This window comes from Xiphias gladius, chromosome 23 (assembly GCF_016859285.1).
Source record: "Xiphias gladius isolate SHS-SW01 ecotype Sanya breed wild chromosome 23, ASM1685928v1, whole genome shotgun sequence".
NCBI classification, from domain to species: Eukaryota; Metazoa; Chordata; class Actinopteri; order Istiophoriformes; family Xiphiidae; genus Xiphias; species Xiphias gladius.
The window spans coordinates 14,740,200-14,765,478 of NC_053422.1; the positions used below are offsets into that span (position 1 = coordinate 14,740,200).

The 25,279-nt window shown below is 40.7% G+C and overlaps 3 protein-coding genes across 9 annotated transcripts; 2 read left to right on the forward strand and 1 right to left on the reverse strand.

Annotated features, from left to right (window-relative positions):
* The first annotated feature begins 9 nt into the window (after positions 1-9).
* Positions 10-8,305, forward strand: tbc1d10c (TBC1 domain family, member 10C). 6 transcript variants are annotated; one of them, XM_040120168.1, is made up of 10 exons: positions 10-230; positions 654-794; positions 2,569-2,668; positions 3,097-3,204; positions 3,318-3,424; positions 3,748-3,862; positions 4,124-4,189; positions 4,427-4,616; positions 4,913-5,070; positions 5,286-8,305. In XM_040120168.1, the coding sequence occupies exons 2-10, from the start codon at positions 658-660 to the stop codon at positions 7,956-7,958; spliced, it is 3,654 nt and encodes a 1,217-aa protein (XP_039976102.1). In that variant the 5' UTR covers positions 10-230; positions 654-657; the 3' UTR covers positions 7,959-8,305. The 6 variants fall into 6 exon arrangements, with proteins under 6 accessions (XP_039976102.1, XP_039976103.1, XP_039976105.1 ...); XM_040120169.1 differs by having other exon boundaries at positions 658-794; XM_040120171.1 differs by lacking the exon at positions 10-230 and adding an exon at positions 1,335-1,765 and having other exon boundaries at positions 685-860.
* A 38-nt stretch (positions 8,306-8,343) lies between these two features.
* rad9a (RAD9 checkpoint clamp component A) lies at positions 8,344-15,710 on the reverse strand. Its single transcript, XM_040119825.1, has 12 exons — positions 15,421-15,710; positions 15,215-15,285; positions 14,980-15,053; positions 14,795-14,843; positions 13,157-13,271; positions 12,886-12,985; positions 11,838-11,944; positions 11,287-11,393; positions 11,002-11,066; positions 10,815-10,913; positions 9,489-9,738; positions 8,344-8,846 (listed from the first exon to the last, which is right to left on the reverse strand). The coding sequence occupies exons 1-12, from the start codon at positions 15,452-15,454 to the stop codon at positions 8,739-8,741; spliced, it is 1,179 nt and encodes a 392-aa protein (XP_039975759.1). The 5' UTR covers positions 15,455-15,710; the 3' UTR covers positions 8,344-8,738.
* Positions 15,107-24,884, forward strand: zgc:113229 (uncharacterized protein LOC550612 homolog). Of its 2 annotated transcripts, none has more exons than XM_040119822.1 (7): positions 15,107-15,292; positions 17,356-18,857; positions 18,940-19,091; positions 21,000-21,435; positions 21,700-21,832; positions 21,989-22,206; positions 23,203-24,884. In XM_040119822.1, the coding sequence occupies exons 2-7, from the start codon at positions 17,955-17,957 to the stop codon at positions 23,446-23,448; spliced, it is 2,088 nt and encodes a 695-aa protein (XP_039975756.1). In that variant the 5' UTR covers positions 15,107-15,292; positions 17,356-17,954; the 3' UTR covers positions 23,449-24,884. The 2 variants fall into 2 exon arrangements, with proteins under 2 accessions (XP_039975756.1, XP_039975757.1); XM_040119823.1 differs by having other exon boundaries at positions 15,108-15,292; positions 18,952-19,091.
* Positions 24,885-25,279: the final 395 nt, after the last annotated feature.

Consider the following 25,279-nt stretch of genomic DNA (forward strand, 5'->3'; position numbering starts at 1 on the left):
TGTATTCCATAAATGGTCAATTTTACTGCTATAACAGCCCACACTGTTTGGCAGAGGGAAGTTGATTTAAGATGTACCGTGCATTGGTAATACTGAGAGATGGGTGCGGGGGGGCGGTGAGCAAATGAGCAAGAGAGTGGGAGGAAGTTTGTCTTCCTCTCCCATCACTGGAGGATCTCACACTTCACCTCTTCAGCAACGACCGATCAAACATGACGGAAATGTAAAAGGTAATTTACTTTAAATGCATATTTTAAGAGATTTAAAAACTTTTCTCTTGGTTTTGTTATGTCCTCATGGTGTGGTTATGTTTGTGGTTCAAGGACAGGAAGCTGATTTAAGACTACTTCAAACTAATGCTAAAAACTGAGGCAGTGGATCTCATAACCCTGGCTTGAATAATAGAGGTGGTAAAACTTGTACTTTTAAAATGTTTTGCAGTACAGAAGAACAATCCACAATTAGCATCAAGACAATTACTTTGCATACTACTACTATTTTTGGACGGGGTTTTGGTATTGAACTTGAACAACTTTGATATTTCTACATGAGGTAGGCGTTGTAAAGTCAAAAATGTCTGAGCTTCGCTTTAATCATGAGTACAGAGTAGACAGTCACATGGTGAATAATGAGAGTCCCCTTTTCTCGGTCAGCAAGATGTTGAGTCAGTCGAGTCCAGCCCAGAAGAGCCTCAGTGAAGACGACACGTCTGGATCTGATGCGGGGTCAGAGGTCGGTCTGGAACCTGAGACAGACCGGTTTGGCTTCATTCTGACCAATGGATCCACAGCTGGGTGAGCAGTTCCACATCTGTCCTTATCTACTTGTTACTGTACTGCTACGGAGATTATCGAAACCAGGTATTCTGCTTCCCTGTGTTAATTCTATTTTCAAAGAGGCATTTTTATTTAAAGAGGAAGGATGGTAGAGAGGCAAATGTATGCTGGAGTGGCTGTTGAAATGAAAAAATCAAATACATTCAGTAAAAGAAACACACCGTGAGGTCTTAAAATCTCAGTCAATAACCAAGATTTATTTCTTTTTCTGACTTTTATATTTCAAAATGTTTTTAATCAATTTGTGATCAGATTGAAACTGATTAGTAAGGCTTTCATACATTTTTACATTGTTATCAGATCATGTAAATATACATATTTCAGTCAACAATAAATCTATGTATGTATGTATGTTCCTACTACTCCGATCTGATGATTAACAATTAAAATTAGCTAATGCTGCATAAATGGGATGGTCTTTCATGTCTATGTTTATGTCTGTGGCTTTTGACTCCATAAAGAGTAAAAGTCATGTCTATTTGTGGTCCCTCATCACAGGTTATGGTCTCTGGGAGGACGTGAACTGCTTGTGCTTTTAGACCTTTAAACACTCAAGATTAAAATATTTTACAGTTGTTTCTGTCAGTGTCAGAAGAAATGATTCAAAACAAAATGTTCCCCTGAATGCTGAAAAACTACCCCATTAGAAGATTGCAAGTTAATCGAAATTTTCTAAGGGGCCGTGCAATATACCCTGAAGAGATTTTCACAGGCCAAGTCACTTTCTTCAAAAGCAGGACCACGTATCTCTACAGAGACCACATCATCTGAAGACCAGAATATTCATATGAGAACAAAAACACCCAGTGTTAATGTGCAGAGAGGCCCAAACAGAGCAAAGCCGTTCTGCTTGTTTACAAAGAAAGAAAGTTTGAACTTCACCATTGCTTCGCTGCACTGTTACTGTGAGCTCAAATGCTACATGAAAGGTCAGTAAAGCAATGCATAAAACCTGCAGTTAAAAATGTTTGCAGAAATATTCTTAATTTTTTTTTTTTATAGGGTGTATCTGCAAAACTACTGCCCTGTTTTGCAGAGAGGCATGCCATCCATGATGGCTTTAAGTTGTATGTTGAGGATTAGTTTTGAAGCAGGACAGAAACCTTTAACACAAAGCTGCGTCAGGCCTGTTTGAAATCCAATGTAGAGAAAAAAAACCCCACTGCGTCATTACAAGACACTCTGGGGGCACTGGTATAACGCAGATTTAATTCTGCAGACACCTGCGAAAAATCCATGCCAGAAAGAGTGCAAACTGTAATTAAGATAGCGTCCGTGCAATACATTTTTACTTTCACATAATACTAGCAAACTCTTTCAGAATCAATTGACTGCATTACATTACATTCAAACAACAATGAAACTAAAAAGCCTGGCGGTGGTCTGTAAACATGAAGCAATGTAAATTCGAATAAGACCAGCTGAACAAACAACTACCTGTCGCCTTTCCTCATTGATAACATCCTGACCTGTTGCCATGGCAACCTGACACTGCTAACGTGTGGTTTTCCTGTTTCCTGTCTTGTTTTTCGGAGCACTGCCTTTCTATAATGACAACACATAAAAGTGCACACAGAAACAGTGCAGCATGACTTCAAGGTCTCCAGTAAAATGGCTGGTTTGAGAGTGTTAATACTGTACATGTGATGGATGAGACGCATAGAAGGTTTTCATTACTGTAAGAATACGGTTGTTTCATGTTTTACAATACCTACCTGGTGTTTTGTGCCAGGAGTGTGGGCCCGCCCCCTGAGTTGGTCAGGCAGAGGGAGACCAAGTGGATCAACATCATTTTCCAGTGGGATCGCATGTTGTTGAAGAAGACCAGTAAGGTGTGTCCCATCTTAGACACTTAAAGTCATTAATGTAGTATAAATCAACTCCCAAACTGAATGAGGGATGATAGGCCTTTTCCACAAAAGAAATTTTGACATGTAACAGTAGGAAAAGCACAGTAGATAATAAAATTGATTGAGGCTGAATTCCATTTAGCTGCTTCAGTGTCAGGGTCCCGGTGCTGTTCACGCTTACTCTGTCACACTGTCATGGCTTACTGGGACACTTGAATAGGACAGAGCCATTTTTAATTTCATCAGTTACACCTGTGCTTTTTCTATTATGACAAGTCAATGTCTGCTGTGAAAAAGGCCTATTAGCATTCATACTGTCAACAATGTAAGCATAGAGTCACGTCACTGTAGTCATTCGTTTATGCCTGCTCCGGGCTGATCCTGTGTCTCTGTTACCTGTGTCCCTTCAGGTCAAAGTGCAGTGTCAGAAAGGCATCCCTGCCTCGCTCAGAGCTAAGTGCTGGCCTCTGCTGTGTGCAGCCACTGACAGGATGAAACAAAGTGAAAACCTCTACGAGGCAAGAAAACTCGTTGCAAAGGATGCAGCTAGTGCAGAAACAGTTAGTTGATGAACTGTTTAACTGATTAATTTGTAGATATTTCACTGAAGTATCTTTTGTTTCTGTGCCAGTCTCTGGACTCACAGCCTGCTCTGCAGAGCTGGGTGGATGTGATTGAAAGAGACCTGGATCGACAGTTCCCCTTTCATGAAATGTTCCTTTCCAAGGATGGACATGGGTGGGAAACATTTTTGCTTCTACTTTTTTATGTTGACAAGTTCATAGCTACAAAACAGTCCTGCAGTTTTTTTTTTTAGCCCTCAGCATACCTCTGCTATTCCCACCCCATCTTTACATTCCTGCTTTCTCTGTCACTCGTCTGCAAAATAATAGTTACTACTTTATTAAGACAAGACAGCAGGCAGTGACATCATTTGATGTATTTTAACTCTGTAAAGCCATCTCTCTAGTCAAAAGTAAGTTTGATCTAAACATAATCATGAGTTTTAAACTTGTGGTTTGCGTGCCTCACTATTGTGGTGTGTGTGTGTCTGTGTGTAGGCAGCGTGGTTTGTTCCGGGTGTTGAAAGCCTACACTCAGTACCAACCAGAGGAGGGTTACTGCCAGGCACAGGGGCCTGTGGCTGCAGTGCTGCTAATGAACATGCCCGCTGAGGTAGCGATCAATAACGGATTTACCCCTCTGCTAAATAAAGACGCTGTAAACCCATCTCAGAAACATTTAATTAATCTGGATTTCACTGTTGACACAAAAGACCTTTTCAGTAACATTGCTTGCTTCATCTATCTGTTAAAATACTGGCATTTTGTCAGTCTGTCCCATGGCACAAATATTTGGTAGTAATAGGGTAATAAATGTTAAAAAAAAAAAAAAGCTATTGTGGCATCTAATGTTCACCTTGTGTAACCCTGGCAGGAGGCCTTCTGGTGTTTGGTGCAGATCAGTGAGCAGTACCTGCCGGGATACTACAGCCCTCTGCTGGTGAGGACATGCACGTCCCCACACATGAACAAAACGTACCTGACACTTTAAAACCTGTTTACCCTGCCATACTCAGATATTTCAGATCTAAGCCAGCAAATGGAATCTGACGGTAGATCTTGTTAACTTGTGCTATAATTTAGCCCCAGTTTAGCAAAAGCTTATGGATCCACTAAGGCAGTGATGAATGTGCAGAGTGTGGATCTCTGTCTGAGCATGCTGCCATGTGTTGCGCAGGAAGGAGTCCTCTTTGATGCAGGTATGCTGACCTGGGTCTTGAAAAGAACGTGTCCAGCTGCACACAAACACCTGCAGCACCACGGAGTGGAGCCCCTTATGTTTGCCACTGACTGGCTGATGTGTCTGTTCACACGCCACCTGCCGTTCAACACTCTTCTACGAGTCTGGGACCTGTTTTTCTGCTACGGTACATCCTCCACATGGGCTGAGGGTCATACAAATGACATTTTTCTCTAAAAGGGAGGCAAATTAATGTGTAATTTCATAGACACAATAATCTATATGTCATAATTGTTCTATATTGTATATTTTGATATTAAACCTAAAGTAATACTGTTGATCATTCACAGAGTCATTTGCAGAATGAGGATTTGTTCGGAAATAATTTACAGCATGTGATGGGTTTGATATGGCTACCAGTGTTCCCCCTGGTGTCATTTCTACCTCTCTCTACCATGCTGATCTCTACTCACTTCTGTGCAGGGGTGCGGGTGCTGCTCCAGGTGGCAGTGGTGCTGGTGCGTCGGGTGCTGGGTCGTGCCGAGCAGAGGAAGCATTGCCAGGGCCAGATGGAGACTCTGGAGAGGCTGAGGGCCGTCAGGGAGCAGGTCCAGGAAGAAGACGACCCCTTTATAGCAGAGGTAAACTGACAAAATAATGTTCCAGACTGTGTTGGCTGCAACAAACTAGACTTGACCTTAATGTAATCAATAACCACAGTAGTTACATTTGTGTTAGCGTCATAATACATTAATTATAACGTAATACTGTACAACTGTAAGAGTGACATAATTGCAGTATAACAAGGGTATCACCGGTGTTTTCCTTTTCCCATCTCCTTTCCCTGCTCTCTCAGGTGTGCTCAGTGCCGCTGTCAGCCCGAGATCTGGAGAAACAGACGGAGAAGGAGCTAGAAAAGTGGAGGAAAGACAGACCATCATCCACCTTCGACCCCAGAGGTCGCTGCCAGGGATACCGGATGGCGTGGACGAGGGCTCGACAGAACGAGGAAGAACAGGACAGGAAAGAGAGAGAGAAAGGGAACCTGTCTGTTCCTCTTTTCCGCTCGGCCTCCACACTGTCACTGTCTCCTTCGCTCCTTAACAGGAGGCTCAGGAAAGGGGGAAAAGTTAACACAGGTGAATGGGAAGGCGGCAGTAAAGTTGTGAGGCATCTTTCAATGGGAGCAAGGGAGGACTGGAGAAGCTGGAATGAGTTCAATTTTAAGAAGGTGCAGGGCGTTCAGGAGGAGGAGGACGTAGAGGAACACAAAAAACAGAGTCAGTCGAAAATAACAGGACAAACTGAAGAGAAAGAACTTTTAGAGGAACCTAAGAAGATGGACAAAGTCCAAAACAAACCAACAGAGCAGGCAGAAGAAACAGTAATGGCAAAAGAACAGGTTGAACAAGTCGAAACAAGAATTACTGAAAAGGAGGAAAGCCAACCCAAAGAGACAGAGAACGACAAAAAACTCTCAGAACAGACAGAAGAAAAAAATGTGGAGACAGAACCAAACCAAGGTCCTGTGAAAGATCAGACTATTGAAATTATTCTTCAGCCAACTGAAAATACCTGTCACCATGAACAGGGAGAGGACCTGGAGTCTTATAGCCAGTCACGAGTCCTGGAAGAAAAGAATCACAAAGACCGGGACCAGGAAATGGAGGTCAGAGACACAAAGGAGGAGACAGAAAAACAAATGTCTGAAAGTGAACATTCAGCTGCTGTGGAGGAAAATCTGAGTGAGATACAGAAAGATCCTGATGCAGACACATACTTAAAAGAAGAACAAATGATTCAGGCTGACATTAAACCGAAGGAAAGGACAGAAATTAATAATGAGCAACAGATGCAGGTGGACACAGTCACTGAAGTTTCAGAAACAAGAACTGAGACAAGTCCAGGCTCAGAGACAGACAGCAACTTCGAAGCAGCAACTTCAACAGACCCAGGTCTAAGGATAGAGACAGAGACACAGGGAGAGGTGTTCACAGAGACAGAGGAAAGCTCACAGGATGATGCATTTGGAGTAAAATACCACAGTACCGAGTCATTAGCAGAAATAGGAATCAAAGAAGAGTCCAACACCCAAACAGTGACAGAAACTGAAGAAAAAGTGAGGGAAAATGCAACCACACAGGATGACCTGGAGACTGAAATAGTAAAAATAGATTCAGAACAATACATAGATTCAAAGATAGAGACTAAAACAGAAGCAGAGACACTAATCCTGTCTTCACCCAGATGCATAAAACAAGAAGAAGACGCAGACGTAGAAGCTGACACAGAGGCTGAAACAGAAATTCCAGTTGCAGACAACAGAGTGAATGAGTCAAGTGAAGAATTTTCTCACTGTTCAGAGAAACAGTATGACGCAGTAGCATCTGAACCTGCCCAGGAAAAAGAAGAAATAATTTTGACTGTGCGCTCAGAGGCAGAGGTTGATGATGATCAAACACAAGCAGAAGAAACACCAACTGAAACTCAGACTAATGTGGAGACTACTGACTCTGTAGCACCTCCAGAGGAAGGGAAGACTTCAAAGCAGGCTGAAGCAGTGAATCTCACCACTGAGCCTGATGGGAAAACGAGTTCAGTAGAAATGAGTACCTCTGAGGAACCTGCACCTGAAGAACCGAGAAGCCAGGCCACTATAGGCCCTTTAGAGGAGGAAGAAAGCAGAGTAAATGTTCCAGAAAACACTGTAGGAGAGGATAACGTCTTCATTTCTACTCCTAACGTGACGGACAATCCTCATACTGACAGCAACCCACAGGTGCAAAATAAAGATGATTCTCCGGCTGGGCTGAATAACAGCGGCCTGACACAAGCCTCTGGGCAACGTGGTGATTTGTGTGTGCGCAAGCCTTGCAGCTCCCGTGGGTCCAGGTTACAGCGTAGGCTCTCCGAAGATCTCTTCACTGCCCCACAGAAAACTAGCCAATCACAATCTATCCCCAATCACCCAGAAGTTAAACATACACAATCACAGTCCAATCCTGGGGCTGTAAACCCGAGCCAAACTCCCCCTGATGTGACTCAGTCGTCAGAAGTCACCTCGTCAATGTCTGCAGAAGTGACAGAGAGGACAGCGGCAGAGCAGGGGCCAGCCGCCCCCCCTAAACGTTTTGGTCTCTTCCGCAGACTGAGAGGAGAGCAGCCCAAAAAGACAAAGGGAAAAGGGGCACAGAAGATGCAAGTCCCCAAAATCTTGATTCAGGACTTCAGTGACGGAACAGAGACGGGAAAACTGGTTGAGGAAGAGGGTGAGGAGAAACTTAGCTCCAGGGAGAGGAGGAGGAGGCGGAGGGAGCGAGAGAGAAGGGAGAAAGAGGAAGACAGGTTGAGGAAGAAGAAAGAAAAGGAGATGGAGAAGGAGAGGGAGCGAGAGAGCAGGAAACCAAAGACGAGGGGGAAAAGTTTTCAAGTGCAAAAGGAGAGAGGTAGCAATGATCCGTCTCAGTCTGCAAAAACTGGACCACAGACGCTTAGATATTTTGCTTCTTATGCTGAATCTTATTTTTGACAAACGTTGGTAATAGTACCGGAAGGGATGAAGTCTGAAGCACACGGTTATGGCTTTTGGTTGGACTCAGCAGTAGGTCTTACGCAAAGTAAGGTTAAGACATTTAAATTTTCCGCATCAAGGTAGTAGCTGCATTTTGTGTGATAAGGACTTTCTGGGCATTGTTTACATTTAGCCAATGCCATATTTTTGCTGCACCTAATTAAAAGCTTTAACTATAACCAAACACCTCATCCTTCCAGATCCTGTCTCATTGTCCTGTCTGTTGAGGCACTGGTTTGAGAAGCAGACATTACCCTCATCCTAAATCTTTGTCATACTTGAACCTTTTGACATGTAAATAAATAATAAATGATGTGTACATACTTTGAAAAATAAGTTTGTTTTATTTGGAGGGACTTTTTTTCGCTGCACCTTGATCACAAACCGAAACTCACTCCAAACAAAAATAAACAGGAAGTGCTTCATGTCTAGTTTCACATAATCCCAGATTTCCACCATTAACATCATAATCCAATAAAAAGATGGAATAGACTGGCTCTGTACTCTGCCTCTGCACAGTTTTGTCAAGGTAAAAGAAAAAAAAGAAAAAAAGAAAAAAAAAAAACACTTGTACAAGCCAGTAAAGATGAAAATAAAAGGTCCAAGATGTCCATTTCTGCATTTTCAAGTAGTTCAGGTGGCATGGTGTAACAGTAACAAAAGTAGACACGTATGCACCCACTTTCAGGTCAGTCCATCTCTCTCAGTCCACATCCCATCAGTCCACTGTCACTCTACTCAAGTGTCATCCTCACTGTCACTTGCCAGCACTTCCTGAGTTGTCACTGGTTGAGTACTCATCTGAGAAGACGGGGGAAGCACGGATCCAAAGAACAAGGAACAGAACTGTGGGAGGACAACACACAAGGGGAAAATATTATAGGACTATATTTTATCCAAATGTTAGCCACAAGAAATTTATGCAAGTAACATCCAGTCATTTGTCACCTGAGGCCTAGCGCTGACTACACAACTTTTGCCCCGATGCCACTACGAGGCAAGTGTTTGAGTTTTGGCAGTTTGAGGCTTGTCTTGAGCCGTCACAGATGCTATGACAGTAAAATTACATATGTTTTAATTTATCTTAACCTCAAAAAAGGTGCGCTTGCAGCGGGAGCACCTTGGGTATTAGTCCGAGAAGGGATATGAGGGGTTATCCAATGAGAACACAAGAGGAAACCAGAGTTGGAGAATGCGTGAGACAGCAGATACAAACATACAACAACTTCTCTTGTGTTTTTGTTCAATATTGCAATCATTTGTTCCAATCACAGACCTCTCTAAGTGGAATAACCTTGTAATCAGTAGACCTAGACTGAGATCAGTTGTGTACTTTGTGAACTCCCACGTCAACATGAAAATGTGGGTTTCAATTTCTGCAGTTTTTCCAGGTAAATTAAGATGAACTATAAACACAATGACATATGCAAATGGAAATTGATTTTGTCTCATCTCTTTTCGTTACATATTGATCTAACTAAACCATACCTTTTTATTAGGTGGTTTGTCTGAATCAGCCGTTTCATCTTCCTCCTCCTCTTCCTCCCGCTCACTGTGTATCCGTGTCTTGCGATTGGTTAAAGCAGGCTGTTTTGAACATGTGGATTCAGCTAATGGGGCTGTGGTTGAACCTGTAGCAAAAGGACCTGGTGCAATGCTGGTATCCATGGTGATGAGGTAGGAGTCTATGTCATCATTCATGAAGTCATCGGGAGGGGGAGGCGGCGGTGTGTGTGCTCTGAGAGTTGGAAGAGAAATATGACATGCTGAGCTTCAGTGACAGCCCGCTTTCAAATACATTCATTCATAATGCAAAAAAAAATTCAAACAGATCCCAGCTTCCTTAAGTACTTTTTTAGTGAAATTAATTCAGTGACATTTCTCCCTATTGTTGTACTGGTGTTATGATGAAAATGTCACATGCATGATGATTTTTCATTGCACAAGAATTGTTTAAAATCTGCTAAGCAGCATCAAAGGTACTGCTTGCGATGGATAAATTAAAAAAATGAAACTCACTGGAGGTTGTACTGTTCATGAGAATAGCGATTTTAGTCCTGATATCAGGCAGAAAATCTTCTCCCCTTATTGTGCAGAGAAGCCACAACAACTGGTGTATGGAGACCCAAGTATAGACAGACACTCTTTCAAAAGTGCCATTTACTTTCTACAGGTCGTGTCCCTCAAACCCCGAGTGTGCTGGCAGGCAGGCTGGAGAAGTATGTTGTACACAATTTTCACAGAGATCACAGACGGTTTAAAAGAGGCATTAAAAAAATGCCAAGTTGAAAAAATTCTTAATTGAAAGCACCAATCCACCCAGTGAGAGGCAGACCTGAACACTCACCCCTGCCCACGTCTATTACTTAGCCTGTGCTCCATTTATGATAAGTGAAGATTGTGGAAGTGTGGAAATTCGGCCTCACTCACGTCCAATGCATCACATTTATAACTGTGCATTGTAAGATTTCATGTTATAATACATTTTTGAGGATTAAATGGCCATTTGTGCCAATTCTACAAGCCTGTGACACCAAACTCTAATCAGACTATGCCGCAGAACACTTGTGCTCAAGCTGGACAAATGTGCTGGCTAAAACACCTGCAACTTGCGATCAACTGACTCTCCACTCAGAGAATGTAAATGTCCACCGGGTGGTGTGGCATCCCTTCAGGGTAAGCGCTAGAATTTCCTGCCTGACATTAAAACTGAAGAAACTATTTGGATAATTGGCAAAACAGCTCTATTTTCACTTCTGCCATTGACCTTTTCCAAGACTGACTGACAACTGATTGACAAGAAAAAAGTGTTACCGTCCAGTGTTGTTTTTACGGCGGTTGGGATCGTCAGAGAGCGTGGCCAGCACAAAGTTCCCCTCCAGGACACTGTCTGTCACTGAAAGCACCACAGGGCTGAAACACGCGTGCACACAAAATGTAAATGTCAGTACACTGCGGTAAAAAAACTGATCAACTGATATTGGTATTTGAGCATGCTTACCTTCCCGGTTCATCAAAGTACATAGAGATAGGGAGACCAGTGGACTCTGCAAACACTAACAAACCCTGAGGAAAAAATGACAATAGAGGACATAGCAAACCTCATGATGAGAAAACTTAATGCAAGAAATCACCTTACCACAACATATTTTAGCCTCCTCCACCTTGCTCTCAATGTCCCATAAGGACTTCTCTACCTTCTCTGGTCAATTTCCCAACCCTCTCTCTCCCGACTTATCCTACTATTCTTTCGCCCTGTCATCCCTCCCTTTGTCCTCTGTCTCACCCGTAACTCCTTCAGACAAAATGTGACGCTGTTGTGAGTTTGGACAGCAAAATGGTCAAACTCGTCTGAAGCCAGACACAGCTCTGTCAGCATGGCCTTGGACTGCTCTGAGAGGGAAACAGGAAGAAAAGCAGGAGTGAATGGAGGACAAAAGCAACAAGTTTCAAAATTATAAAATTCAAATGTATATTCTTAAATTCTTTTGCTGTTAACTTGCAGAGTTACAAAAACTACCTCTATTGCCTAATTTGAGCCAAGACTAGACACTGCAGTTCTTATGTTCTGCCTTTCTACCACACAAGGGCACCACTGGGTTCGTATATATCCTTTTGTATTACAAAGCTCCATTAAAACACAATGACTCATTAGGGCTGTGGGATTAGTAAATATAATTACATACACTTAAGCTATGTTTATTTTTCTATTTTGTTTTTTCTTTTATGGAAAGAAGATTTGTATTAAAAAAAAAGCGTGCTCTGACTTTGTAAAGCAAACAAACTTTAATAAGTCAGTTTGTAATTGATGGGTGAACAAACAGATGACCAAGTCACCTGCTTCTTCCTCCACATGGTTCCTGACCCACATCCGTTCATCACTCACTGACACAGTCACTTCTTCCAAAGACGAAGGGAAGTGCACGACTGTGTCCACCAGCAGCCTGAGAGCAATGGAAAACAAACATAACATGAGCTTCTAGTGAGGGAGGTGGACAGAAAGCAGGAAAGCAATACGCTACAGCTACATGAAAGACATTTCAATTTATTTGCAAACCAACAAAAAATGTTACAGAGAGGGTCCAAGACAGGAAGCAAAGCATGACTCTCACTACTACAATAATTTTTTGTCGGCTGGATTGCAACAGCGGGGCCAGCCCTATAAATGCTAATATCCATGACTGACTGACTGACTGACTGACTGACTGACTGATGAAGTGACACAATCGGTCAGCCAGCCAAGTTTTGGAATTTCCACATTGGCTGTTACCCTCAGAATGATTCGGCGCAAACAGTTTTTAATACGTCATCGGGGGCGTTTTTACAGGCACTGTTGCCAATTTAGCGCCTTTGTCACTAGATTTACCGACTTTTTACACCCTTTCAGCGACTTTTCTTTACAAAGGCCCGGACAAATTCAGCGTCTCATTCAATTGTCCGCATGGCAACTGACACAGACTTGAATGAGCGTCTAACTTTCTCACTGAATGATCATTATACAAGTAAATATAGCCGAAATCACAGCTCAGCCGTGTCTTTAACTTATTTGTATAGTGATTTTGTCAGATGACATCAAGGTTATAAAATCAGGATTTTAGCAGTGCAGAGCAGCAGCTTGCAAATGGCTTGGAAGTGACTGCTGGTTAACATGTAGTCTTAATGGGCCACGTTTCAGTCAGTATTTCATTCTTGTCCCATTGTCTGACAACAGAAACAGAAAAACATGTAAATGAGAAAAGCTTTATTGGGAATTCAGTTGTATTAAATTAATGTATATGTTAGCACAGACAGTAGGAGAGAATCAAACAGATAAAGGGCGGTCCAGCCATCTACTAGGTTTTGACCTAGTCTTATACAATAAAGAATGCAGACAGATCTCACAGACCTGGGGTGGGCCCTGAACACGTTGGCACAGCTGTCTTTATCAAAGACTGCCTGTAAGCTTTCACTGTCCTGGAAAGACAGGTTATGTGTCTTCAGCAGGCCTGCAGAGAAAATACCGAGACACAAACACATGCATTTAGAATGCAATGCAATGAATGAATGATGTGCTGCAATTAATAAAATATGTTCCAGTGTAAATGAGACTCAGGCCTTTAGAAATCATCTATGTAAATTATTGTGAATCATCTGATGAGGAAGTGAAGCATTGATACCATGTTTGCAGTGCAGTGTGAAGGTGAGGCGGTTCTTCAGCTTGTCCAGCTCGATGTGACACTTTTCCACTGTCTTCTCCAGAGACGCCAGAGACCTGAACACAGCCTGCACACTCTGACTCATGCAGAGAAGAACATAAGAAGGGAAAAAATAAATACACATATGGGGAAAAGACCTACTAAAATATTCTGGCATTAAGCTAATACTCTAAAGTGAAGGTCACATATATGTACCTTACTTTAATTTCTAAAATCTACAAGTTTCCACTTGCCCAACATTTTTACATATGACAATGCAACTGCTTGGTGACAAGCTTTTGAAATTACTGCCATGTACAACTGTTACATCACGGAAGCTGAGAGGAAATGCACGATGCACACAAAGATAAGCACAAGGAAAGTTAGCATTTGAAGTTGAGTACATAAAAGAAATTAATCTGGCTCTTCCCTGAAACATGGAAGTTGGATCAGTCATAGCCAGACATGGTTAGTGCAGTTGCCAGGGGGAATATGGAAAGACTGTGGATTGGCTCAGATAATTTGAAAAAAATACAAATGTTTTGGTTTATGTTTTTTGAAAAAAAAAAAAAAAATCACCAATATATATATGATATACATACATATACACACACACACACACACATATATATATATATACATACACATATATACACACACACATATATATATACATATACACACACACACACACACATATATATATATATACATATATACACACACACACTATATATATGTGTGTGTGTGTGTGTATATATGTATATATATATATATATATATATATATATATATATATACATATATACATATATACACATATATACATATATATACATATATACATACATACACATACATATATATATATATACACATATATACATACATATATACATATATATACACATATATACATATATATACACATATATACATACATACACATACATATATATACACACATACATATATACACATATATACATACATACACATACATATACATACATACATATATACATACATACATATATACATACATATATATACATATACATATATACATACATACATATATACATATATATACATATATATATATACATACATACATATATATACATATATACACATATATATATATACATATATATATACATACATATATATATACATATATACATATATATATACATATATACATACATATATACATATATACATACATATATATACATATATACATACATATATACATACATATATATATATATATATATATATATACACACACACATACACATACATATACACATACACACACACGCGCTTCTCTAAGCCACTCTAAATGGTAGTATGAATGCAAACTCAGCCAAACCTAATAACAAAAGAAAAAAGGAGGCGAGATGAATTATCAACAGTTACTGGATCTGTAAGTTTTGTATGAAAAAAAATTCTGGTAATATCAAAGGACAGATGGTGTTGATGATGGAGTACTTGAGCTCATCTGATGGGGCTGCCAGAGATAATCACAGCCCATGTGCATGTGCCGAACATGAGACATAAATTATAAAAAGCATTTGAAGATCTATGGCTCATCTCTATCACACAACACACCTTTATTGCCATCTTGCAGCGGAAGTCCTGTCCACCGGGAATTGTGTACCTGCACAAAAAATTGGAAGGGGAAGTTGGCTTAAAGCTCTTGCAAATGACACACAAAAATGTGAAGTTCCGGGGACTCTGTCCCCCTCTCACACTCACGTACACACATTTTAGTTCAATTTATACACAGACTGCACCTGCTGAAGAAGAGTGGTGCGAACAGGAAGCAAGCATAGGCCGACCGAGAGGAGTTCACAGACCGCAGGGCCAGCTACGAGAGAGAGAGAGAGAGAGAGAGAGAGAGAGAGAGAGAAAACAAGAGAACAAATGAGCACTATTCATTTACGCAAAGTGTACACCAACAGGAAGCAGCAAGATATATGCATGGCAGGAGGAAGTTCTGGTATGTGTGATTGTATCAGAGCGTTTCACCCCATCTTCCTGAGGCTCCACATACAGCTCATCACCTATCCTGGACAGGGAGTGGATGGCTTTGGCCAGCACTGGACGGTACATACATACATACACACACACACACACACGCATACACAACACCATTATTATTAACAGATAATTAATTTCATATACTGATTTTATAGCTGGAGATACGGGCTGAAAAAGCAGGAAACATTTTCTACCTTTCACGTTTCCTCCCGTCACGACGCAGTCCATCGCTGCAATGTTGATACTACTTTCCCGTTACTCAGCTAAAAGTTAGCCGAAACTAAACACCACCAAGAAGTGAACCAGTGAGGGTTTAATAATTCGCAAGCCGAGCGGATATACCCCTAAATACCCCGAAAACATACTCCATTTGGTTGTAGTTTTATTTTTAAGATTTATTTTCGATTGTGGCTCGACTAACCATTATCTTGCACGAATCTTAGCGTTGTTTACGCCGCCATTGCCCACTTCCGCCCCGTGGACCAGTCAGAGAGACAGGAGCTGAAGGGGGCTTGGTGATTACACGCATGCGCAGTGGGCTTCCGATTAGACGGCAGCAGTTGAGGATGAAAAAAGGAAGTAGCAGTAGATTGTCTTCAAGTGTATAACTTATTTTACAGATGTTTATTTAGCCTAAAGACTTGGTTAGGTATTTACAATGCTAGATATAAATTTAAAACAATTTACATTTGAAAATATTCAGTATGATGTGATTGTGAAGTACAAAAACATTTAATGTATTGTTAACAGTTTGATTTTAGTTCTTACACCAGTGGTGAAAAGTAACTAAGTACATTTAGTCAGGTGCTTTGGTGAATGTAGGTATTACTTTATACTTCCACTCAGCTACATTTCAGAGACAGATATTGTGCTTTTTCTCCAACACATTTATCTGACAGCTGTAGTTACTAGTTTCTGCAGATGAAGATTATAAATAATAAACACATGGGCAGATTGTCAGACAACGGGTCACTGGACACAGACATGTAAAAGGCCCCTAAACGTCCTACATAGGAGCACGAAACCCCGACTGAAAGAGACAGAAAACATCTACAGTTGCGTTGTTTGTAGTTTGTGTCTCTCTGCAGTCCTTCGCATTTCTTTGTAGGTGTTTTTTATTTTGCATCTCTTTTTGGTAATTTTGTGCCAGTTTGTCATCATTTTATGTCTCTTTGCGAACATTTGATTTCCAATAAAAAATGTTACAGTCCCTTAAAACAAAGGCTCTAGCCCATGAGCCCCTCGACTCCATAGGCCCATCGGCCTTTGCCCAGTCGGCCCATTCATTAATACTTCCACAACTAAACAAATGAAAATGTTTTAAAAACTTGATATATTTTCCTACATGAACATTAAACTGTTCAAAAGAATTCAAATTATTTAAAATAGCTCAACCTCAGCTAGGCACATTAAAATTCTGCTTACACAGTAATTAATTAATAATGATAACCTAGTAATATAATATACATGCAATAATACAATACAAGGAAAGGAGCCATTCTGCATAATGAGTATTTTTACTTATGGTACTATAAGTATATTTTACTGATAATACTTCTAAATGTTCTGTTCTGAATGCAGAACTTTTCTTTGTAACAGAGCACTTTTGCCTCTTCAACCACTGCTTATGCTTACATAAGCTTATATTTGTGCTTTATGCACAAATGTTAGCAGGTGGCTAACATCGAGAAATATTAATAAAAAACAAAACATCCAGAAAAAAAGTACTCTCCAGGCTCCAGTACAACATGTCACATTAGGGGATTCTACTATAACTAACAACAACAGTAAAGGCCTGTTTACATTTTTAGTTAAAAAAACATATGGAGTTCACAGAGCTAATATGAAATAGATTATTCCAAAAGTCATTGCAGGCATTTTCTATTTCTTTCATTTTGAAGACACATAAATAGCAGCGGCTCTCAAAAAACGCCCTGTAATTACCACTTAAGGGTCACAGTGGGAAGAAAAAGGGTGTGTGCCCACGTGTGAGCGAGGGAGTTGGGTAGAGAAACAGGAAGGAAGGGAGAGCAAAGGGAAAGATGGGCAGAGAGACACAGAGAGAGGGAGAGTCACTGCCAGTGCACAATTATCTCACCTCACTGGTCTTTCTCGTTGGTCTGCTTTAGTGTGTGAGATCTGAGGAACGCTGCCATGCACCATCTCTCCTCGTGTCACCAGTGATATAAATGGCTGTTGGAGAAGAGGGGTGACTAAAACAATCTTCCTGTACTGAAACCTCAGACATTTGATGAAAGAAAAAGACTTTGAAGGGACACAAGACGACAAAAGTCAGCGATTGTTTTGAGTGAGAAACTGCTGCTGAAACTTCTGAGGATTATGGAGGAATGGAAGCAGTATGAAAGCGAAACATCTGTGAAAACAAGCAGCCTACGCAGAGTAACAGAAATATTTCTATCTTAGCTGAGGAAGTTAAATGTTAAGAAATGGACCTGTCTTGATATCTGCGATGGAAACTGCTAATAGGATAATGGAAAATTTGTAAAATGAAAAAAGAGGGAAACAACCACCACAGGAGTCTTAACAACAAAAGTTGGACACAGGGGTAACGTAATTTTTACGCAAATACTTTCTTCGCTCATTGTCTTCTGACTCTGTGGAATCCATCGCTTTTTTTAGTGGACTATATCGTAGTGTTTACTTGTACTCATTGTTGATATGCCTTTATGTGACTTCTGGATTTGATACACAGCAGTTTTGTGCCTAAATGTCTCAGTCACATAATCCAACAGACAGTCAGGGCTTGCTGCAGTCCATGCTGCAGAGACTGAAGCTCCAGTCAGGAAGAGAGGGCCAGCCTTTCCTGCACACATCTGTACCCATCACATCTGTTTCCACACCGGAGCAAGATGGAGAGCGAGGAACCTCCAACCTCCAGAAAGTAAAAAACATTCCTGTAAATGGCTTTGAGTTAAGTACCAATGGTATCCCCTCAAAAGAGTCTGGGATCTCTGCCGCGGACAGTAATTTTGGCCTCAAAACTGAGGAGATACAACAACCAGGTCATGTCTGCGAAATGGACAGGGGTCTCATTTCCTTCCCCTCCCAGGAAGACAACACTGATAATGACACGTGTGAGAACAGGGTGTTTGGACAGGCCACATCGCCTGGAATCACCCCAGTAAAAACAGGGCAGCTGTTTCCCGCTAAATCACTCAAGGATGCTGATATCACTTCCTTTGAGAGGACTGATGGGGACAGGGTGAGTTTTGGCAGTTCTGCAATGACAAGGCACATTCCTGGTAATAATAATTCTGTCCCAAGCTTGGGACAGAATCAGGTCCAGTATCAGGGCTTTACACCCAGAGTTTACATGTGGTCCGTGAACGCCACGGATGCAAATCTTGACACAGGAAGTCGAGAGAATAAAATGCTGCATGAAGGAAATGGAGGATTTGGAGCTTTGGCACAAAGTAAAGATGTGCAGTTTCCCGCAGGTAGCCAAAAAACAACAAACAGCAGCTCTAGAAGAAAACAGCGATCATCTGAGAATAAAATGAGATGGACGCAGAAGATTAAGGCAAGATGGTTGGACAGGTCAGGGAGTTTTGACAAAAAGGGAAAAGAAGGTGGTGGGAGAGTAGACCAGAAGAGTGAGCAAGGAACTGAGGTGAGTAGTGCATTTTGATTATACTTACTCTCTATTGTAAAACAAATAGTGAAATAGTGAAACTGCAACTTGTTTACTTCAGATTTCACCTCAGACGCAGGTACTGAGGGCAGAAAATCTCATCAATACATCAACTCAAGAGGAAGAAAGGACCCTCCTTTCATTAGACAGCAGTGATCCCAGTGAACCGCCACCTACACACACAGCGGACAGCACTCTTGAGGGGTGTATCAGGTAACCAACCATCAAACTTCCCTAAAATTGTAAAAAAAAATACACACAAACCAGTGCTGTAGTCATCATGGCACAAGCTAAAGGTTTTGTCTATTCTTCTCCTGTCCCTAAAGGGACACCAGTCTGATATGTGAGGTATTTCTGAGCTGTTGCCAACCATAGCTGCAATGTCGGTCTGGGCTGTTACACAGTGTGTTCCCTCCGATGTGCCAAACACACCCTCTCACTGACAGCATCTGTCATGAGACATCTTCAGTCACACTTATGTGTTGCGATCAGTCTCAGGACATTTTAATAATATATTTTATATGTGAACACCAACACAGCCATTGGTGGAAGAAGTATTCAGATGCTTAAGTAAAAGTAGTAATACTACAGTGTAAAAATACTGTATTACAAACGGAAGTCCTGAATTCAAAATCCTACTCAAGTACAGAAGTAGTTGGCAAACTATACCTCAAGTAACAAAAGCAAAATGAGTCATTATGCATGCAGAACAACCCCTGTCAGTGTTATATAATTATGTATTATAATATTATCACTGATGCTATAATGTGTGAGCTGCATTTTAATGTTGGTGATGGTATTGATTGTGCTAAGTTGAATGAATTCATATTCTGCTGGGTAGTTTAATGTACTATAACAATGCATCCTATTTTATGTGCTTATTATTGATTTTGTTTTGTTTTTTTAAGTAACTAGTAACTATAACTGTCACAGAAATGTAGTAGAGTAAAAAGTACAATATTTCCCTCTGAAATGTGGTGGAGTAGAAGTATAAAGTAGCATGAAATGGAAACAATCAAGTTAAATACAAGTGCCTCAAAGTTGTACTAGATTGCAGCGTTGGAGTCAATGTACTCAGATGTACCAACCCTGTAGGAGTAACACACTCATACTCTGAGACTGAGAAAATCACCCGTAAAGGATGATTCTTTCCTTTGTGATTCAAGGATAAGACTGGTGTTAATTTATATTCTTCTCATAGTCAGCAAATCGCATTAAAAGACCAAAGCCAACAGTGTGTTAGTCCGTCTCTCAATACTTTCTGACTTTCCTGCTCCGTCCAAAGCCTTGCTCAAAGACTTGCTCCTACTGAAGACGTAAGTCTTTAAAAACAAGTCACAAATATATATTTATTTATATTTTTCTCCTTCTTCTTCTTGTCTCTGAAGATAGCTCTTTATGACTCTGGCTTTATGTTTGAGCTCGTTGTTGTGCTACAGAATCAATTTGGGACCGATCAGACTCTCTCTGAGGGTATTACCTTTAATCATCTATTGTGCCTAAAACTTTTGCACAGTACTGTATATATCCACATATTTCTGTTAAAGAGAAAAATAAACACAGAAATAGGAGTTTGATCTGTAGTATATTTACCGTCACAATAAGCAGTACACTACCACCAAACAAGAACAGTCTGACTCCACAGGTTTCTCACCAAACTGAGTCTGCTGTAACATCTGAACAGCTTTTGTTGTCATTTAAAAAGCATAAAAACCAGTTAGAAAACAAGCTGAGAAATTGAAATGGTAGTAGTACAGATACAAATGTGACCACTGAAAACGGAGAAACTAGGCCTTAACATTGACAATTCCAGGATCACTGTGTTTTGTGTGAAAAAATACTGTAACAATATCCACCTTTATGTAATTAATAGTATAAATGCCATTAAATTTAAATCAAAACCTCTGGAACATGACGGATGGAGTCTATGAAGGGGGACTTGAGCTCATCCGACACGGCTGTACGTATATGGCACCAGGAAAGTGTATGTGGAACTGAGTCAAACTAAACTGCACTGCTCATGTTCATTATAATGAATGGACAAGTGACCTGGTGGCTCATCGATGGTTTTGGTTTTTCCATATGATTGGTTGACAGTAAGAATCTCTACTCTTGTGGCAGGTCTTCTAATGACTTTGAGTTTGGCCTGGGCTCATTCAGCCTACTGGAGGAAATCGTCACAGGTCAAAAGTGGGCAAGGTTCCTTAACCCCAACCTACCAGCCACCTCAACCAATCAGAGCCCACCAGAGGAGCCGCTGCACCATCTCAAAATCCCATCAAATCCTCACAGTAGCAGTCAGTCATCTCTGATTTTGAACCAACAAGGAGGTGGGAACAACCCATGGAGCTTCAGGGGCACTGCGTCATCACCAGTTTCAGATTTCAGGACGGCACAAATATCGTCTGATGCTTTCCTATCTGTCAGCATGGACGTTTCAGAGGGAAAACAACAGCAGCATGTTCACACGGCCGCTGATCTATCAGAACCAATGGAAGATTGGCAGTCTGGAAAGAGAGGACAGGGTCAGCAATGTAGACCTCCGTCCTTTGTAGAGGTTAGATGACACATATAATTCATTTAACATTTTTACGGAAATTATTTGATCAAAATTTTGTTCTTCCAATCCATAAACACACACACACACACACACACACACACACACACACACACATAGTGGTGGTTAGTGTGTAATATTCTTTAAAAAAAAGAAAACCGGAAAACACCCATGACCACATGTCTGTAAGTCTTACCTTTTTTTGTGTGACCTTGTTACTTTGACTATTGAGTTGATCACCCTGTAATCTGGTCTCAAATGCAGCCTGCATACATTCTGAACACCTCAGCGCTAAAGAGAGTCTACCTCAACAGAAAGAGACACCATCAGTCAGCTGAGAGGGGAGACGAGAAGCTTCAAACTGAGAAAATAAGTGATGGAAGAGCGACAGGCAGAGGTCAGAACAACCTAATACTCTGAGTAATCGGATATTTCAGGCATTTGAGTTAAAGGAGGTTAGATGTTGTCATTTGCAGCAGACACATTTGGCTGAAATTATGTTCTTTGGAAATGGGAAACTCAGTTCTTTCTTTCTTTCTTTCTCATTTTATAGAGGGGTCTATATCTTCACTGGGCATAACCAGCAACCATGTGATGGATGAAACAGGAGAGTCAAAACATGATATTTTCATTCCTTTGTACACCCTAAACTCTTCTTCTACCCCTCTCTCGCCGTCCTCTTTCAATCCTTTTGTTCCTGCACCTCGGGGTGTCCTCAGACACTCCATATCCCAGGATTCAGAGTCTTCTATGGAAACCGTGACAAAAAGGGTGAGATATTGTGTGTCACAGTGCCTCCTTGTGGCATGAAATGTAAAAATGCTATCTAAACAGTCCATGCTACATGCTTATTCTAAACCCTGACATATTAGCGTCCTGCTGACACTGTTCTCCCACAATGCAGTTCACAAAGGAAGTGGAGGAGTTGCTCACAGCTGCAAAAACTGTTGACAGTGAAACAGCTCCAGAAACACCTCAAAAAACAAACAAAAAAACCCATTGAATTTTATGACCAATGTAACCAATAACCAGAGAAATAATCAGTTTGATTGCCTTTGCGTGGAGCGTGTATTGCATCATTTCCTGCAATAAAAAAGTAAAGTATGTTGATTAATTGTATTCTAACTGCAAAAAAAACACTAGACTTTAACAGTTAGTATATACTGTGAACAGTTGGTAAGTACTGTAGTATGGAATCGGGAGATGTGGTATGTTGCAGCTACGTGAGGTTGAAGTGGAGCGTAACAATTTTGTTCAAAAGGTTGATTATTTAATCAAAGTAGCTTTTTTTCATACCCAGTGGAAATCATTAAAGTAAAACAGATGAAGTTATAGACATTTTGATACCTTTGTCTGCACAATAACATGTATCTGTAGATGAAATTGTCTTTTTTTCAAATACTGGTAACACTTTATTTTATAGTTTAGTTAAATCCTGAATAATTCCCTGATCATTTTCAAGAAGTTTTTTGAAAAAGGACTATATAAGGAAAAACAGGAGCGACCTTGTAAGAAATGCTTAATTTAAACCCATATAAATATTAATTCATTATTCTTTTTTCTTAGTTTTTATTAGAAATTTCATATATGCGTGTAGATGAATTTGACAGTTTTTTCCTTCCATGAAACTAATGGCAAGCTTTAACAAAAATATTGAGCAATCAATGTTACGTAGACCAAATATAACTCTTTAGAATGATGAAAAATAAATATGTCTTATTTGTTCATCTTTCCCTTTTTTATTCTATTCTATTTTCTCTTGATCAGAGGCGAGTTGAGGAGAACCGCCGGGTTCGTTTCTCAGAGGAGGTGGTGACCATAGCCTCTCCGGAGCTGGATGTGGATGTTACAGACTCAGAGGGGGATTCGGGAGCAGAGAAGGACTCTGTGATAGAGCAGGAGTGCGAGGTGGAGCAGGCAGCGACGGAGGAGGTGGCGCCAGCTCGTCGCACTGCACTCCCTGCCTGGATACAGGCTCTGAAGAGGAGGAATATGGGAAGGAAGCACAGATAGTGACTGTGAAAGTGCAGAAAAGAGCACTTGGTCTCACACACAAGCTGAGATAGTTTGTCTCAAAAGCAACTTCAGCTGGTTTTAAGTTGTTTTTGAAATAAATGACAACATTCAAAAAGTCATACCAGGCCAACAGTATCCCAGTATTTCTAAAAACTATGAAACATATAAATAACATAATAGACACCACCGTCTTCCATTCTCTCCTCTGTTTGTCTATCTAGACTGGATTATATACTGAGAGCGTTGCATCAGCTTTTAAAGCTTTTATCAGAGATATTGTGTTGTCTTTCTCCTTCAATATCACACTGGACAGTAGCAGACTACTATGTGGTCTGCTGTCTGTGTCACTGACTCACTCTCCATATCCTCTTCCTCTTGGTAATGGCTCCCTATCCAGCCATCCTGGCAATTACCCCCAGAGGGAGAAAGAGATATGACTTGGAAATGAAGCGGTGGTTTCTGATGTGTCTCCTGCTCTCTATTCAACTCTTGAAATGTTGTTGAGTCAGACAGAAGCACTTTTTTTCCCTTTTTTTACTCTGACAGTAATTTTTACTCTGAAAGTCATTACTATTATCATCATCATCACTTATGAAATAGTACACCGTGACAATATCATCAGCCCCTGTTGAAGGTTTAATAGACTTGGCCTAGAGCTGCAGTGATGCTTCCAACAAGGTGAAGACAAAAATTAAAGGAATAGTTCAACGTGCTTATTTGATTTCCTTCGTCAGGTCTGTATGGAAGTGTATGTTTAATTTGGAGTCTCTGCTGGCTGCCTGGCAAGATACTGCGCCCAGCCAAGAAATAGTCTGGGGCATAATCCCACATGAAATCTTCAGTTTGGTGTTTGTATGGATTAAAGAAATTAGATCATGTTAACTAGTGAACTTCAGAGGTGCTGGTAGCCACAGCCAAGTTAGGTATTTCCCCCAGTCTTTGTGCTAAGTTAAGCTGACTGTCTGCTAGTGGTACTGTTGATTCATATTTACAGTGCAGATATGACAGTGGTATCCTTCTTCTCTTCTGTGTTTAAGTTACCAACCAACCATCCTGTTATCCTGGGCAAGGGTGCTGGATAATGCGTGTTCATCCAGATTTTTGTCTACATCTCTCACTCTCTATATGAAAAACTAGAGAACGTATTAAAAAGCAAACCCCTCCTCCAGCTACCTCATTATTCTAGTCACATTTATTAATTATCCTAAATGGGGATCATCTGATCTATCTGCTAATTCACGTTTCACAATTACAAAACTGTGTGCATGGACACACACAACCAGTCTAATTAGGCCTTCAAATGTTGTTAGAGAAACCATTTTTTTCATTCCGTCGGCAGATGAGCTGGAGAAGGCTTTATGGCCCAGTGTATTATATTCTGTAATTTCCATTATGCATTATATTGAGTTGTATGATTAAATTAGTACATCAAATTGTGTGGCTAACTGCTGTCAATTCCTCTGTGACCTCCCTTCACAGCTATCCTCTCTTGTAAATCCCAGTGCCATTAAGAGGCTTCTTAGCAGATCTATAAGTGCCCCGGTCACACGGTTTTTAGTGCAACATGAGGGGACATACAGAGAAGAGGGGATGGGACCAAAATGTACAGTATTTGCTTGTGTCTGAGCAAGATAGACAGAAAGAGAACTAAATAAATGTTTGAGATGGAGCCATGGGAGTAAACCAGACAAATAAACAGAGAATAAGAGAAACATAATGTAATTTTGGATTGTCCACACTAAAATAGTGGAATTACATTGGTCCATTAGTCTGTACAGTAACATCTCCTACTGTGCGTCATTGCCCAGAAGAGGACTAATAATGGCCC